Raw genomic sequence first — 17,195 nt, forward strand, 5'->3', positions numbered from 1 at the left:
GGTTCGCCAGAAGCGGCTTAGTCATGCATGACCCGGAAGCTCCCTCTACCAATAAAGCGAGATGAGCGCCGCAACCCCAGAGTCGGTCATGACTGGACCTAATGGCCAGGGGACCCTTTACCTTTAGGAGCCTTTCAATAGCCCTAACCATTCATGGGGGTGGGTGAGAATGATGAGCAAACGCTTGCTCAAAACACAGCTTCTCCCCTAAATAACAGAAGAAACGTCCTGAGCAGCAAAGAAAGATGACGGAAAAAGAACCAGGACGTCAGCAGAGGCAAAAAAAGAAAAAGCCTGCGAGAAGCTCCTTTGGGGATGTGACGGCGGATTCTTCCCCGAGCCTCCAAGCCGTGGAAGAACACTACGGAACGCTACCTTGACCCTTCTGGCCCTTCCGCCCTTCCGTAGGGCCGGAGAGCAGCCGGTTTTAGCGGGAAGAGAAGGCGAGCGTCCTGAACGAAACGAAAAGGGAGACTATAGAAACAAGAAAAGTAGAGAGGGAGCAAACAGCCTCGATTTCCGTTTTTGTTTTTTTAAGGAGCTGCTCCTTTATTACCTCGACATTTTTTTCTCTCTCTCCTTTTGCATTGGGAGTTACCGCGGAAAGTTACCGATCGGGTTTAGGGCGGAGGTAGCGTTAAATATAACGAAGCAGCAAAGTCAAGTCAGGACCGAAGTAGTATATACGTCTAGCCTTTGGTATATCTACGGGAGATCCCCAGTTAGAGCTTATGTGAGGCGTCTCAGCGGGGCCGGCCTTAGACTTACCAATATTTTAGAGTTACGCAAGGTCTGCGAATGTTGGGTTCCTTCGAAAGCGAGAGCAGCCCTAGTCTAAACAGGGACATCGTACGGCGGTGATAGGGCGGAGACGCGAAGCCGCGTCGCTTCGGGTCCCGTGGGCAAGCAGGGCGTAAAAGCATCTTGTTGATAAACTGTTCGGGTTAAAAAGCAAAAAAAAAAAAAAAAAAAGTGGAAATATCTGAATTCTGCACACAACGGACCGCAAGGATTATTAGGCTGGAGTTTGGAGCGAGACTGAAGGGCGGCGACGCTGGGCTGGAAAAACCGAGCCATGCTCACCCGATATTCCTATTCAAGAGCTGCAGGGTGAAGCCTCCTTCGCTGAGACACAGCCACGGCAAGGATGCCCTGTTGACATCTGCAGGGCAATTTTTAGAAGGGCTCAAGCCGCATTAGAAGCAACGCCCGCTGCCGCATTATTTTCACTTTCCAATTCATTCATTTCATTTAAATACAATATAAATACAGCAGCTTGTCCAGCGGCGCATACTTTTCAAGTTTCGTATGCAGCACATTACCAAGGGAGCGCAAACATCCATCCTGCCTCTGCAGCAAACTTCTTCTTGAAGGAGACGCCCGACTGCTACCCAGTCACAGCTTGCACTAAAAGTGCTTTTTTCCGTCGCTTTCTTTTCCCCAGATATATCTATTAAATTTCCACAAATTTCACATATACATTCCCATCCATAATAAGATCTTTCTCCTGTTTTGTCGACTTCCTGTCCCATTTGCCATGGTGTTTTCTCTCCCCCCCTTTGCAGCACCCTATCTTTCCCCTCTCTTATTCCTTCCACTGCTCAGAGTTCAAATCCTGAACCGCATTCCGTTCCCTCGCTCCCTATATGGCACTGCCGATGGACATTTCCGCCCGAAGGAACCAGGAAACGGCCCCTCCGGCGAACGGTTTCGCCTCTGCTTTCGCACCTCTACGTCCCCCGCCGCCTCCCGCGCTTCCGGTCCCGCCCATCCTGTGGCTCGGAGGCGACTTCCTGTCCCAGAGTACCTTACACCGAACCATGGACCACAATGGTGAGTTGGGGAGCGGGCGGAGGACCGGGCGGGCGAAGCGGGAGCCTCGCAGCTTCCCCGCCCGCCCGGCGGCGGCCTCCCGCTCCGTCTCCGCCCCGACGCGGAACCGGTAGCCGGAGGAGGGCGGCGGGGCCTCGAGGGCCGCGGCCTTGTTTCGAGCGGGAGGGCGGAGCGGTTCGAAACGCGAGGCCTGGCGCTGCCTGGGCCGCGGGGGGCCGTCAGACTGCGCTAGGCCGCCCGCTCCCCTCAGAGGCGAAGGCTCGCGGCCCTCACTCCCAAGTAGGCCCCGCTCCCCTCAGAGGCGAAGTCTCGCGGCCCTCACTCCCAAGTAGGCCCATGTCGGGCCGCCGTCCTCCGACGGGGCGGGCGGGGGTGCTGCTGACCTGCCCGTTTCGCGTCTTCTTGACAAGCTTTGCGAGGCGCCGCCTTGGGCCGCCTCTGGAGGGAGCGGGGCTTTAAGGCTGCCCTTTGCTGGCCTCCTCCTAACTGGGGTGGCTCCCCTTTCGCTCCCTCTATAGCAGGGCAGGCGCCCCGCGAAGCAGGTTTCCTCCTTCCGCATGCAAAGCATCAAGGAAAGGGGCTTCCCCGCTGGCCCCAATGCCGGATTTAAGAATCAGCTAAACAAGCGATAGCTTAGGGGCCGCATTCTCTTAGGGGCCCCGAAAAAATTAAAGGAAAAAACCACTGAATGTGCATTTCCAAAATATAAGATAAAAAGCAAATAAACTTTGTACAGCTTTCCAGCCCAAAGAAGCATCTGGCTGCCATATGATTTATGCTTAATTACCTATGTTTTGATAGCTTTTTCCGGGGACCGACCGTGCTTGCAAATACCAGACGCCTATTTTCTTTGGAGCTTCTGCTGCAGGGTCACTCCCGAAGTCAGGCTTTCTCTCCGTGGGGAGGGAACGCTGTTTTGGGCATCTGTGGTCTCCTTCAACTCCGGAGACCCCTCCAACTCCACAGTGTGTCCTTTTAGATGCAGGAAGGCCTTCTGGACCTTTTGGGGGTTGTGAAGCCTAGCAAGCCCCCTCTTTCACCCCTTTGGTGAGTGCTCACCCCTCAGAACTCCGAGACGAGCATCCGAGAGCAATCATCGGCAAAGCGGAAGTCCTAAATTTTGATAAAATACATATTTTGTTGTGTGCAAATGGCTTAAGATACCTATTAGGTCCATAAGTTACCATATAGCATATATTCAACACAAAAAAGCAACAATTTGTTGTTGACAAAGGACAGCTGGACATATAAAGGGCCCCATTACCTTCAGTAGCTTAGTGCCTCATCAAACCTAAATCCGGCCCTGGGTGGCCCGTTTTCTGTACGTGCAAATGGAAGTAGTAGCCCGTCTCCCCACCATCACCACACTCCCCGCTACATGTGGGTCGAACATGACTCTGAAAATAATGATAATAATTTATGGAGTTTATATACCTCCCAATACCCAAAGGTCTCAGGGTGGTTCACAGAAAATTTCACAACATATATAATCGGAATAAAAGCAACAACCCAATAAACAACACCCCCCCCCCAAGAAAAGAGCCACATTTTAAAAGGATGTTAAATAGATCAACCAAAGGTTAGCAGGGTTTTTTTGGGGGGGTGTTACTGGTTAAGGGTTTTGTGGTGAAATGCCTGGTTGGAATTGCACAGCAGGGCAAACATGGCTTCCTCTGATTCCCCACCCCACCCCATGAGTTAGAAGTACTATCTGGAGTTGGTAGTACAGGAGTTTGGGAAGCAACAGCTTGAATCGGACAGGGGCAGCCTGCAAAAGTGTCCCTGTTGCTTAATGAGCTAAGCTTGCTTTTGTTGTTGTTGATTGAATCATGCTGCTTTAAAGCATAAATCATTCAACACAAATAGGAGTTATTAATGTCGCAGTTGTTGTAAAAGGGATTATTATGGTGACCAGAAGGTAATGGAAATGAGTAAGATTTTGGAACACAGAAATAAAGCAAACCATCAAATCCAGCACACGGAGAGCCACTTTATCTAAATCGTATAATTTGGTATTTGAACGATTCATATTAATAATTGTATTATAAATTGGTATTGTTGTAACTGGATTGTAATTGAAAGCTAATAAAATTATTTTAAAAATTCTTGCTGCTTTAAAACAAAAAACGCAAACAAAACAAGGCAGGGTTTAAGCATCTTTACTAGATAGAGTGTATTGATAGAAACTCATTTTATCTCTCATGAAGTAAAATGTGTAAACGTTGGTAGCTATTGATCTACTGCAGCATTTATCCGGCTGCTTTTGGGCTACAGTTCCCATCATCCCTGACCACTCATCTTTCTACCTAGGGATGCTGGGAGTTGTAGTCCAAAAACAGCTGGAGAATCAAGTTTGTGAAACACTTACCTGCTCATGCCCTTTTAAAGCCTGCATCTTTTCATAGGTCTACTGATTTTGTTTGCCATATTGGAATTTATTAAAAGCAGCTGAGGAGTCTCTGCTCCTCCATACGCTGCTGTACTACAACCCCTATCATCCCTGACCATTAGTCATGCTGGCTGGGGACAAAGCTGAATCCATCACAGAGTTATAAGATTTCTGAATATGTCACTGTCAGCTTATGTGTAAAGATGGGCTAAGACCAGGGAGACCCTGGTCAAATCCCCTTTTACCTATGAAGCACACTGAGTGACTCCTGGCCATTCTCTTTTACCTGTACCTAGCTCACACAGCTGTTGTGGGAATGTAGTAAAGGAGGGGACGGCCACCCAGAACTCCTGGGAGGAAGGGTAGAATAAATATGCAATAATTAAAAAAAATTAGGAACATTTGCTGTGGGCTTAAACTATGGATCAGTTGTAGTTTGAAACACTTGCAGTGAAACACATCTGATATGGATTGGGATCTATTATAACAAAGGAACAAAATAATTATTTAGAAGCAGGTGCAGTTTAGATCCTGCCAACTTAGCAGTTCGAAAGCACGTCAAAGTTTTTAATAGAATTCAAAGTTTTAGATAGAATTATAGAGTCTCAGATGTGTAACCTTGGGTTGATTTCCAGTTACTTCATTATACAGTGAGAGAGATGAGAAATGCTAACCCTTCATTGAATTTTTCCGTATGTTTTGCTCTTTTTACTTGGAGCCAAATAATAACAATACTTGGTTGTAATCCTCACCCTACTTACCTAGGAGCAACCCCACTTGAATTAAGTAGGATTTACTTCTGAGCATACATGGCTAGAATTGTACTGTAAGTGGCCTAATTTGCAGGCAATTATTAGTTTCTTCAACACCTTTACATGTATATATAGTTTCTAGTATCAGAGTTTAGCTTTATTTTGTACATAGGACTGAATTAACAAACAGAATAGACTGCGTGTCTGATGAGATGATTCCTCATTATGCACTCTAGATTTGAATAACTTTGGGCTTATTCACATTTACCTATTGCCCTTTGCTTTCTAGGCACAAGTCTGTGCTTTCTCAGTCTGTAGCCAAGCAATTATTTGTTTATTTTGCCCTGCCATTACCCCCAGGAAAACCCACTCTTTAACACTGAATTGGAGTATTTTGGATTTTCTGTGGATTGCTGTTTGCTCTGATGCAGCAGCAAAGAGCAGGTGTTAATGGAGAAAGTACTCAGACATCGAGCTTTAAAGTGTGGCCTAGAAATGGGGCACAAAAAGGAAGTCTGGATGAGCCTTCTGTTAGTTTGATTTGTGATGATGCGGTAACTGCTCCAAAGATTCTTCCTGTTTTCCTTGCTGTTGAAACCACTGAGCTGCTTCCGAATTGAGTCTAGAGAGGTACAGGTGAAAAGTACAGGAAATCCTCTTTGAAAGTAAGATTGCATCTTTCAGAGGGTGAAGAAGAGAAGCAGTCCTACTAATTTGCGGAGTTCTTTCAGCTAATGAAGCTGGAAAAATGAAAAGCGTCACTTCAGTTTTTATCAGTCATGTATTGTGCAAGAAAAGACTGGTCCCTTCCCAAGCAGTTCATAGTCTACAGCAGGCTTCCTCAACCTTGCCCCCCCCCCAGATGTTTTTGGCCTACAGCTCCCATGATTCCTAACTAGCAGGACCAGTGGTCAGGGATGATGAGAATTGTAATCTCAAAAACAGCTGGAGGGCTGAGTTTGAGGAAGCCTGTTCTACAGCATGGCAGACAGCAAGGAGAGATGGGATAAGAGGCCAGAGTAACCAGGGAGGAATGCAGTCACATTTACTTCAACTTTATCTCATTTGGGAATTAGGACTAACTTGGCACCTTCCAGATGTTTTGGATTACAACTCCCCATTGGCCACAGCAAACATCTGACAGGGAACCAGGTTTGTTAAGCTAAAGGTGTCACAGAAAACTTGAGTTTTGAGGAGATCTGACCTAACAACTTTGTTATGCTAACCTTTCTTAAAAGCAATGGTTTGCAAAATGCAGAGTTCTTCATGAGAGGATATTCAGAAATGGTTCTATTTACCTGTTTATATTCATTCATTTATTTGAATTTATAGCCATTAGGTCCAGTCGTGACCGACTGGGGTTGCGTCGCTCATCTCACTTTACTGGCCGGGGGAGCCGGCGTACAGCTTCTGGGTCATGTGGCCAGCATGGCTAAGCCGCTTCTGGCGAACCAGAGCAGCACACGGAAACGCTGTTTACCTTCCCGCTAGAGCGGTACCTATTTATCTACTTGCACTTTGAAGTGCTTTCGAACTGCTAGGTTGGCAGGAGCAGGGACCGAGCAACGGGAGCTCACCCCCTCGCAGGGATTCGAACTGCCGACCTTCTGATTGGCAAGTCCTAGGCTCTGTGGTTTAACCCACAGCGCCACCCGCGTCCCTTCCAGTAAAGTTAATGCTGTATAATTATTTGACCTTAAATTGACAGTATTTGAGCAAATCTTTTTTGATCAATTACAAACCAGATGTTCACTGTTTCTCAATCTTATCACATCTGGGCTTCCCCCCGCCTTCAGGGTGAGGTGTGGGATTGGGGAAATGGAATGGAATGCTTCAAACTTTTTTTAAAAAGTAGAAAACTGCATCACAGGGTGGAGTTATAGTCTATTCCTTGCCATTTTTAATATGTAGAGAGTTTTGTGCGTGTGAACTTTCAAACAGATTGTTTTCCCTTTGTAGTCTGAAGTAGTACACTCTCGGAATATGTTTGCCATGTGGTGAGTTTTGTCTGATTTGGGCCTTTTTTTGGCTATGCCACACTACAAATAAATGCTTTAGTTTGACTTAGCTATTGTGGTTGCTGTTTGCAAAAGGTAATCTATTAAAGCATGATTTTGTCACTTGCTATTGTAATCATTCATACAGAAGCACCAGGCGAATACATTTTTTAGTACTATTAAACATAAATCCGTTCTTCAGGAGAGAGTCTAGTGTCAGAGAGAGCTGGTTAATAATAATTTTACATTGTTTTTATAGCCTGTTATTCTGTAGAAACTCTTTGAAAACTGTGCTCATCTGTGAATATTGGGTCAATTTGAAGGGGTAAAAATTCTTTTTAGCATTTGGATAAATCAGAACAGATACATATCTTCTGCTTCTTTTTTACATAGACAATGATTTGCAAGGTACAAATAGTTCCGGATCATTGGGAGGTCTTGATGTTCGTCGACGCATCCCTATAAAGCTAATCTCTAAGCAAACAAACAAAGCTAAACCTACGCCACCTCGTCCTGCGAGAAGTATGAATAGGTTGCCATCAAAGGCTGGTGAAGAAGGTAAGAGAGAAGCTGTATCATAATTCCAAAAGGCTTTAGCAGCTTTTGCCATTTATAAAAGGTATTTCAGAATTGGCAGTTTGCAAAAGATAAGCTGAAGGGTCCATGGGGCAAAAGCAAGGTGGATTTGATTTAAATCACTAGTCAGTAAGACTTGATTTAAATCATTTTTTTACAGAAAGACTCTTTCTTGCTTGCATAATCTTAATATTTACAACCAGATGAAGGTTTCATTTTTGGAATAATAAATTTTCAGAGTAGTTTTTACAGTTATATCAAAAACTACTGTTTTGGTTGTACAATTAGAAATACATAGATTATTATGAAATTATCATGAGGTTTAACTATATTTGGACAACTTTTCTGCTGTACTTGATTGGAAGGAGAAAAATAATCATTTCCTTAATAACAATTTAAACAATTCATTTAACTAAAACAATAACATTATAGCATATGCATCCATGTTTGTTAACTGATGTGGTTAAACAATTTTTTTAAAAAACCTAGACTTGAGTTTTAGCACACATGAAAAACTTAAAACAAATCCTTATTTCCTGATGAATAGCCCTTGGACTGTAATGTAACTTAAATAGAAAACTATCTGTAGAAGGATTTTTCCTCCAAAAGCTTTTTATTGTAAAAATCCAATTTAAATTTTAAAAAATCCAATTTAAATTTTAAAAAATCGATTTTTTTCAAAAAAAATATCATTGATTTTTATCCACCCTGCTTGCTCGTCATTATCCAATCTGTTGTGCCCTTCCCAACAAAAAGAACAACCTTCTGGATCAGACCAAAGGCCTGTCTAGTCCAGCATCCTGTTTTCACTGTGGCCAAACACATGCCTTTGGGAAACCTGGGAGCAAAACACGAGCCCAAGAGCACCCTCTCTTCACGTGGTTCCCAGAAACTGGTATTCAGAAGTATTCCTGCCTCCAATGGTGGAGTTGGAGCATGGCCAACATGGCTAGAGGCCATTGATAGTCCTCTTCTCCGTGAATTTGTACAATGCTCTTTTTAAAGCCATTCACGTTGGTGGCCATCACAGCCTCCTGGGGGAACGAGAGCCATAGCTTGACTATGTGCCGTGTGATGCACTTTCTTCTATCTGTCCTAAACCTTTCAGCATATGACAAAATGGCATTATGTGTCAGTGTGAGTCTAGCTAAAACCCCCCACCCACAACCAGTAACCAGCAAGGTTGATCTAAATTTTTGGTTTTTTCCTCCACAGAAGAATTTGACTACAACGAAGAAGAACGATATGAATGCAAAGGTGGTGATGTGTTTAGTAATCAAAGAAGATTTCCCGGACACCTCTTCTGGGACTTCAAGGTTCAGTAATTGACTCCGTAGTTCCGAAATGCATTCTGATTTAAAAATTATAAAGTCAAAATGTTGTTTTTAAACAGGGATTTATTTTTTAATACAGTGGTACCTTGGTTCTCAAACTTAATCCGTTCCGGATGTCCATTCCAAAACCAAAGCATTCCAAAACCAAGGTGTGCTTTCCCATAGAAAGTAATGCAAAACGGATTAATCCGTTCCAGATTTTTAAAAACAACGCCTAAAACAGCCATTTAACGTGAATTTTGCTATCTAACGAGACCATTGATCCATAAAATGAAGGCAATAAACAATGTACTGCAGTCACATAATCAAATCAATCAGTAGCTGAACTGGGTTCCACACAGTCACAAACACAAACAAAAAAAGCAGCAAAAACAAAAACCCCAAATAAATAGCAAAAACAGACAGACCTCAGCGTAACACTCAAAATGGAAGTTTAATACTCAAATCATGTTCAGCTTTGTTCAGCTTCTGAAAAAAGTTCGCAAACCGGAACACTTACTTCCAGGTTTGCTGTGTTCAGGTTCCAAGTTGTTTGAGTACCAAGGCGTTTGAGAACCAAGGTATCACTGTACCGTATAGTGCCTAATCTGTTGCTATTACTTAATACAACTGAATAGAAATTTTTGTCCTCTTCACAAAAGTTATGGGGGGCGGGGAGAGAAAGTGGGCTTATACCTTCCAGAAAAACGTACCCAGGATTTTTGTCGATTTCTATGCATTTAAAATATGCAAGTGTATTGTGATAATCAGCTGATGAAATACGATGCTTGCCATTTTGACAGATAAATTTACTAGGAGAAAAGGATGATACTCCAGTCCATTTCTGTGACAAGTGTGGGCTGCCAATCAAAATGTATGGACGCATGGTAAGCAGAACTATATTGATCAACTCAACACAATCGTACAGCTATGTCATATGGATAGCCATGTCTTCTCAATGCAGCTAACTTACAATATATGCTCATTTAACTTGTGTGCATTCAGCTTTACGTGCTTGGCAAAAATTTTAAAATATGCAAAGGGGCAGACAATTGGGTGGGGGGAGCAGGTAATCTTTGACAATCCCAGCCACCATTGAAGCCAGTGTGTTTGGACTATACGTGATTTTGGCTGTAGGCGCTATCCCTAGAATGTAATCACAGCGTAAGTTGAGTCACCTGTCTGATGAGCTGTAAAATCACTCTTGCTTTTGTATCATGCAGAACCCTGTTAAATTAAATTTGATATGGTGTTTATTGAAAAATATCATGGAAAAAATATTTTGATGTTCTTTTTCAATAGTGTGTTTTCCAAAACACTGGCCTATACAGTGGTGCCTCGCAAGACGAAAAGAATCTGTTCCGCGAGTCTCTTCGTCTTGCGTTTTTTTCGTCTTGCGAAGCAAGCCCATTAGCGGTTTAGCGGATCAGCTGATTAGCTGATCAGCTGATTAGCGGCTTAGCAGATCAGCTGTTAAGCGGCTTAGGATCAGCTGATAAGCGGCTTAGCGGCCTGGGAAAAGGGGGGGGAACCCTGCAGGAACTCGCAAGACATTTCCGTCTTGCGAAGCAAGCCCATAGGAAATTCGTTTTGCGAAGCACCTCCAAAACGGAAAACCCTTTCGTCTAGCGGGTTTTCCGTCTTGCGAGGCATTCGTCTTGCGGGGCACCACTGTACATATGATTTCAGTTTGCTTTTTTTTTGGTGAAAGCTCTTCCAGTTTAGCAAACTGAATGTAGAATTGTCGTTGGTTTCGTTCGTCTCTTATTTTGTATTCCATTTGTATCCTGCCTTTCCTCCATTATTCCTTCCTACTCTGTTTTATTCTCACAAGAACTGCAAGGTCGGTTAGGCTGAGAGATAGTGACTGGCCCAAGAGCACCTAGAGAGGATCATGGCTGAGTGGGGATTTGACCCCCCCATATCAGGTTTTTTTATTGTAGTTTAGGTGTGGACAGTTTCCTCCAACTATAGAGTACCCAAGTTAATGGAAGTTTGTCGTTAGCTTTGAAGAAGCTCAGATTGCTCTCAGAACTGGGTTGTTAAAATTAAATCCTAGTACTGGATTTTGGATGTTTTAGTTTGCAACCCATTTGTACATGGAACAATCCAGATTCCTAACATTGTGGTTATGTATTTTAATTGGGAGACACTTGCAGAACCAAAGAGTGTCCAGCAGATGGAAAGGGAAGCCTATGTAATAAGGAAGTGTATGAAATACAGCACCACTAGGCATCTAATTTCTCTGCAGCTTCGTGGACATTTTAAATGTAAGAATTTTATTCTCAGCAACATGCTTTGGAGTATTCTTGCTGTTATTTGCTTATTAGTGTGCAAAACATCTTACAGTCCTGGTAGCTGGGTAAGAATCTATTCTGAACAAAGCATTGGATGGAATCCTATTTAAAAGTGAAGAGTTTGCAAAGCATTGATTTGCTCATGTGGTTTTCTTTCCTGGTTTTTTAGATACCCTGCAAGCATGTTTTCTGCTATGATTGTGCTATTTTGCATGAGAAAAAAGGTGACAAGATGTGCCCAGGGTAAGTTAAACTGAGGAGTGTGTTTTTGTGGGTTGGGGAAATACACTGCTCCTTTTTTCTGGTGATCAGTTGTATGCGACTTTATGTGTTCCCTCACTAAGAGTTAACATGTAACTCAGCTCTTGACTGGGGATGAGAGGAAGGAAGAGGCTGGTAAGTTGGACAGGATCTGTAGTGGCCCATGACAAAAGGAGTTGTATCCACCAATTATATTAGATAGGCAACACAGTAGTCTGCAGCAAGATTAAGGGATTATTATTATTATTATTATTATTATTATTATTATTATTATTACTATTTATACCCCACCCATCTGGCTGGGTTCAGCTCTAAACTTTACATTGCAAAATTCAGTGTGCTTTCTTTCTAATCAAGGGCGCTATCCCTGCCACAAATTTTAAATTGATATTAACGGAGAACGATTGTGTTCAGAATATTATCCCAAGGTATACATAAGCTATTACAATACGAAGCAGCTAATCTTGTCCGCCCTGTCCCCCATGATTGTTTGTTTATGAACTTGTACAACTCGTAGTAATGCCTGCAAACCGCTTTTTTGTCCCCCCCCCCCCGATATAGCTGTAACGAATCCGTGCAGCGAATTGAGCAGTGTGTCCGGGGGTCTCTCTTCATGTGTAGCATTGTGCAAGGTTGCAAGAGAACCTATTTATCCCAGAGGGACTTGCAGGCTCACATCAACCACCGCCACATGAGAGCTGGCAAGCCAGTCGCGCGGCCCCCGCTGGAACCCGTCCACCCTCCGATCGCTCCTCCTCCTGCCGAAATCCCGGAGCGCTTCATCCTGCCTCCCGATAAGCACCACCTCAGCCACATCCCACCGAAGCAGCATATCCTGATGCCACCCCCGCTGCAGCACGTCCCTCACGAGCATTACAACCAGCCTCACGAAGACATCCGGGCCTCCCCGGCGGAGATGTCCATGGCTCCCCCGCCCCCTCGCTCGGTCAGCCAGGACACCTTCCGCATCTCGACCAGGAAACACAGCAATCTGATCACGGTCCCCATCCAAGACGATTCGAATTCCGGCGCTCGAGAACCGCCGCCCCCGGCCCCCACACCTGCTCACCACCACCCCGAGTACCAGGGCCAGCAAGTGGTGTCCCACCCCCACCATATCATGCCGCCCCAGCAGCATTACGCCCCTCCCCCTCCCCCGCCGCCGCCCATCAGCCACCCCATGCAACACCCTCCCCAGGCCGGAGGCACTCCTCACCTGGTGTATAGCCAAGCTCCGCCTCCGCCCATGACCTCCGCTCCTCCACCCATCACTCCTCCCCCCGGACACATCATTGCCCAGCTGCCACCATATATGAATCATCCTCCACCGGGACCGCCCCCTCCTCAGCACGGCGGCCCGCCGGTCAATGTAAACGCTCCCCCTCCCCATCACTACAACCCGAACGCTTTGCCAAAGTTCAGTGAAGACCAAGGAACTCTCAGCCCCCCATTCACTCAGCCGGGGGGGATGAGTCCAGGCATGTGGCCGGCTCCACGGGGGCCGCCGCCACCACCGCGGATGCAAGGCCCGCCTTCTCAAGCTCAGCTTTCCGGACCACACCATCCTGATCAAGCCAGATACAGGCCATACTATCAATGATATTAATAGTAATTTGAACTAAGAAGTAAGACATAGGAAGGGTAACTTTCTAAACAGCAGCCTTTTAATGGAGAGCGCTCTTTTTTTCTGTTCTGCTTCATTTATTTGAAGAAATAAAAAAGTTTTAAAATGTGACTGTAAAACTCTGGGGACTTAATTCTTAAGGTAAATTTTTGAAACCTTGACCGTAGGACTCTTTGACGACTGATATACTGTAGTGCTGTATGGCTCTGTAGTTGACAGTGACATTTTAACAGACGTTGTACCCATAGTCCGGTTGAAGTACCCCAGAAATGAACATTTGTAATATTTCCCAAACAGCCGAACACTTACTGTACCACTTGAAGGTATTTTTGTTAAATCTGATGGTTAGTTTTATTTGTGATACGTTTCCTTTTTTTTTGTCAACCTGTGTATAATTAAATTTAAAATATGGTCCAAAAAAGTTTGCTTTTTTGCATGAATTTTAAATGTTGGGGTGGAGTGGGGAGTAAGAAATAATGAATTTGGCGTTACTGTTTTTCATGCAAGCATGATGGCATTTTCACGTAGGAAATTTGTAGTCTTTTCGAAGTGTGAGAAAAAATAACAGTTAAAACAGACCTTTCATTGAGTTAATATCTTTTGCTAAGCAGGCACAGACATTTTGAGTCTCATGAAGGTCTTAAAAATTTTCACTTTAAAACCTCAGACTTGTTAAATATTCCAAAACATCCCTTTATCAATTTTAGTGCTTCAGTTTTCAGGCGATAACATTGACCTTACAGCAATGACTATACAGCCTAAGGTTTTCTGTTTATTTGAAACTCATAGTGCCAATGCCATTTATGGGTAATTCATTTTAAAGTCATGTTAGTGTTGGAATCACAAATTCACTTGTTACATGTTAAAGAAATCAAAAATTGGTTTTGCTTTATGGAGAATATTCCTTATGGACATCATTGAAAGGTTTATAAACTAAGGGCCACTTCCTATGTTAAACTTTTAACATGCAGAATATTTCATATACTGCCCGAAATGTAAATTGCACGTTCAGAAAACTAGTGTTTTCCACTGTGTGCATTATAGAGGCAACTGTTAACTGCGATTGGCTATATTTGATGTGGTGGTAAATACGTTTAGCACCATGTAATACGCAACGTGGAAGCAGGTTTATGCAGATAAATAACAGTGCTTAGGAACTGGAACGCAGTTCTGCTGATAGGAGGAACACCACACTGTCAGGCTGTGTTGCTATATGCATTTTTTAGGGGGGGAGTGCGTTTTCTAAAAAAATAAACGGGAGTGCTACTTCTGTGTAAACATGCCTAAGATTGTACTGCATGGCTGCAATCCTGTAAATAGCTGGGAATACACCTTAGACTTGTGAATAGAAGTACAGGATTGCACTGTAAAGTACTTTCGGCTAATGATAAAAAGAATTCTGGTAGACTGGAGATCTTTCACACTTCACACATTTACTTGGGGCATGTACAGAGAAAACAGGCAATCTGTCTACCGGTGTTATAAATCAGGAGATCTCCCATCTATTACGAAATTCCCCTGACCGTCTTCACAACGCTTCGTTGTTACTTAGGCACCAGCAGTGGTGTCTTTTGGGACTGAAGGCAAGGAAACCAGCAGTCAGTGGAGCCAGAGGCAATGGCAGGCAGAGGCCATGCTCCTCGCTGCTGAATTCTATAAGGGCAGCACCAAGCCTAAGCAAGAGGAAGCGGACGGGTGGTGTCACCCCTTGGACTGATTCTAAGTAAGAAAGTGAGTAGCTGAGGCCATGCTGATGCAGAGGAGACCACCCCATTCACACTCGTGGACCAGCCTCCGTTGGGTACCAGCACCTGTGATTCAAGAGTAATCGGGATTTTAGCTGCGTTTGAAGCCGTACAACAAACTTGTCGGAAGAGAGCCTTGTTGGCTGTTCACTGCAGTTGGTGCCAATTCATCACCCAACTTTTTATGAATGGGAGGGATTTGTGGTGGAAAAAGAGGAGAGAGCCTGCTTTTGATTTCTTAACTGCAGTTAAGCGGTTGTTCTATTTATGTTTCCACTGACCTCTTAATAGTGTGTGGGCTCAGTTGCCATATACCAGGCATAGGCAACCTCAGCCCTCCAGATGTTTTTGAGACTACAATTCCCATCATCCCTGACCACTGGTCCTGTTAGCTAGGGATGATGGGAATTGTAGTCCCAAAACATCTGGAGGGCCGAGTTTGCCTATGCCTGCCATATACCATGTACTCCAGTGGTTTGCATTACTCAGCTGGATGGGGATCTGAAATTCATGTTGGCGTGTAGATAATGACACTTGCCTATTCCAGTTTTGTGGTGTAGGGTTTTTACGGTAGCTGTAAATATTTAATACTGTGTTCTGCTTTTTCCATTCGTAATTTCAGTTGGTTGTTCTCTTTTAATGATAATAATCTCTGTAAAGCTATAATTTTTGGGTAACTTTCATAACTGCATCTGTCACTTTTCTAATCATCCATCGTGATTCAGAGGTAGTTGGGGGCACCATAATATTGTCACAAGTTTCCATAGCCATGTTTGTTGGCTGTAGCAGCAGCAAGATTGCTGTGACACTTGAAAAGACTGGTGTTTTTATTATGGCACAGGCTGTTTCGGGCTAGACTCTAGTTCATAAATGCATATGGTATAATAGGTGTATGAGTCTTTTACAATGCCACAAGATCATTTATTGTTTATGGTGTGTGGAATGAATTGTGACCCTGAATGGAGATACATACCATATTTTTCTGTGAATAAGACCATGCTTTTTGCTATAAAAAAGGCAAAAATTGGGCGTCGTCTTATACACGGATAGGGAATACAGAGCGGGGATGTGTGATTAATGGCAGCAGCAAGCAGGAGATTGGCAGTGGTGATTGGGCGAGTGATTGGTGGCTGCGGCAAAGCCTGCTGGTGATTGGCTGCGGCAATTGGGCAGGCTATTGGTGGCTGCGATTGGCTGTGACAATTGGGCGGGTGGGCTGTTGGTGGCGGCTAGTGGGCAGACAATTGGTAGCTGTGGTGAGGTGTGCAATCGGCAGGGGCGGGCGGGTGAGTGATTGGCAGAAGTGACCTCCCCCAACCCCCAAAATTTCTTAATTTTGGGTTTAAAAAAATAGGGGTCGTCTTATACATGGGGGGTGTCTTATACACGGAAAAATACTCTCATCCGAGTAATAACAGATAAAACTAGCAAATTCAGTGGTGCTCAGATTACGAAAATGCACATCTGCTTTTGGCTTGCATGTGTTTGACGGTTTTGCCCTTCCCTCAATTACAATAATGTGGGGCAGAGGGGAATGCTTGCAAATGAGTATGATGTTTAAACCCTTATTCTCTTTCCGTATAAATCCTTACTCACTTTCAGATTCTTTTTTAAACCTTTGTGCTGATGTGTTTCGATGAAGTTTCTGAGGATAGAAAGATGCAGAGAGAGCCGAGTTTGGGACTCCGCAAGCTCTGGAAAGTGCCTTTTGCAGGGGACTCTTTCTGATGATACTATCCATGTGTATGTCTACTGTCAGAAACAGTATGCCTCTGAATGTGTGTTGCTGTGACTCACAAGCTGGGAGAGTGCTGTTGTGCTCAGGGCCTGAATTTGGCCTTTGCTTAGGCATCTGGTAAGGTAAAGGATAAAGGGACCCCTGACCATAAGGTCCAGTCACGGCCGACTCTGGGGTTGCGGCGCTCATCTCACTTTATTGGCCGAGGGAGCCGGCGTACAGCTTCCGGGTCATGTGGCCAGCATGACTAAGCCACTTCTGGCTAACCAGAGCAGCGCGTGGAAATGCCGTTTACCTTCCCGCCGGAGCGGTACCTATTTATCTACTTGCACTTTGACGTGCTTTGGAACTGCTAGGTTGGCAGGAGCAGGGACCGAGCAACGGGAGCTCACCCCATCGCAGGGATTCGAACCGCGACCTTCTGATAGGCAAGTCCTAAACTCTGTGGTTTAACCCACAGCGCCACCCGCATCCCAGGCATCTGGTAGGCTACCATGAAAGCAGATGCCGGGGAAGATTGGTCCAATCCAAAAACCTCTTACGTTCTTTAAGGTTTTATGTGGGTTTGGCTGTTAGGAGAGCTACTCTCTGCCTCCACCTATGCCCAACCGTTCCAAAGCCCAATAAGACCCCAGTGATCTAACAAAAGAAATGACACTTGCTTAAGTTC

General features: G+C 44.4%; 2 protein-coding genes across 9 annotated transcripts in view; one reads left to right on the forward strand and one right to left on the reverse strand.

The window, feature by feature from the left end:
* Nucleotides 1-17,195, reverse strand: part of DUS4L (dihydrouridine synthase 4 like) — a 46,119-nt gene that overhangs the window by 12,765 nt on the left and 16,159 nt on the right. The window contains exon 1 of one of the 7 annotated variants that reach the window (XM_083463715.1): nt 2,156-2,521. The exons of 1 other annotated variant lie outside the window; for it this stretch is intronic. In XM_083463715.1, coding sequence (XP_083319841.1) covers nt 2,156-2,401 — 246 coding nt within the window. In that variant the 5' untranslated portion in view covers nt 2,402-2,521. 5 more of the 7 variants (XM_083463721.1, XM_083463719.1, XM_083463718.1 and 2 more) reach the window with 5 other exon arrangements.
* Nucleotides 1,644-13,463, forward strand: CBLL1 (Cbl proto-oncogene like 1). 2 transcript variants are annotated; one of them, XM_083463588.1, is made up of 6 exons: nt 1,644-1,833; nt 7,365-7,529; nt 8,763-8,863; nt 9,664-9,747; nt 11,327-11,400; nt 11,980-13,463. In XM_083463588.1, exons 1-6 carry the CDS (start codon nt 1,647-1,649, stop codon nt 13,016-13,018), a joined length of 1,650 nt encoding a protein of 549 aa, XP_083319714.1. In that variant the 5' UTR covers nt 1,644-1,646; the 3' UTR covers nt 13,019-13,463. The 2 variants fall into 2 exon arrangements, with proteins under 2 accessions (XP_083319714.1, XP_083319715.1); XM_083463589.1 differs by having other exon boundaries at nt 8,766-8,863.

Source organism: Podarcis liolepis (assembly GCF_965112155.1).
Source record: "Podarcis liolepis genome assembly, chromosome: 10".
Lineage (NCBI taxonomy): Eukaryota > Metazoa > Chordata > Lepidosauria > Squamata > Lacertidae > Podarcis > Podarcis liolepis.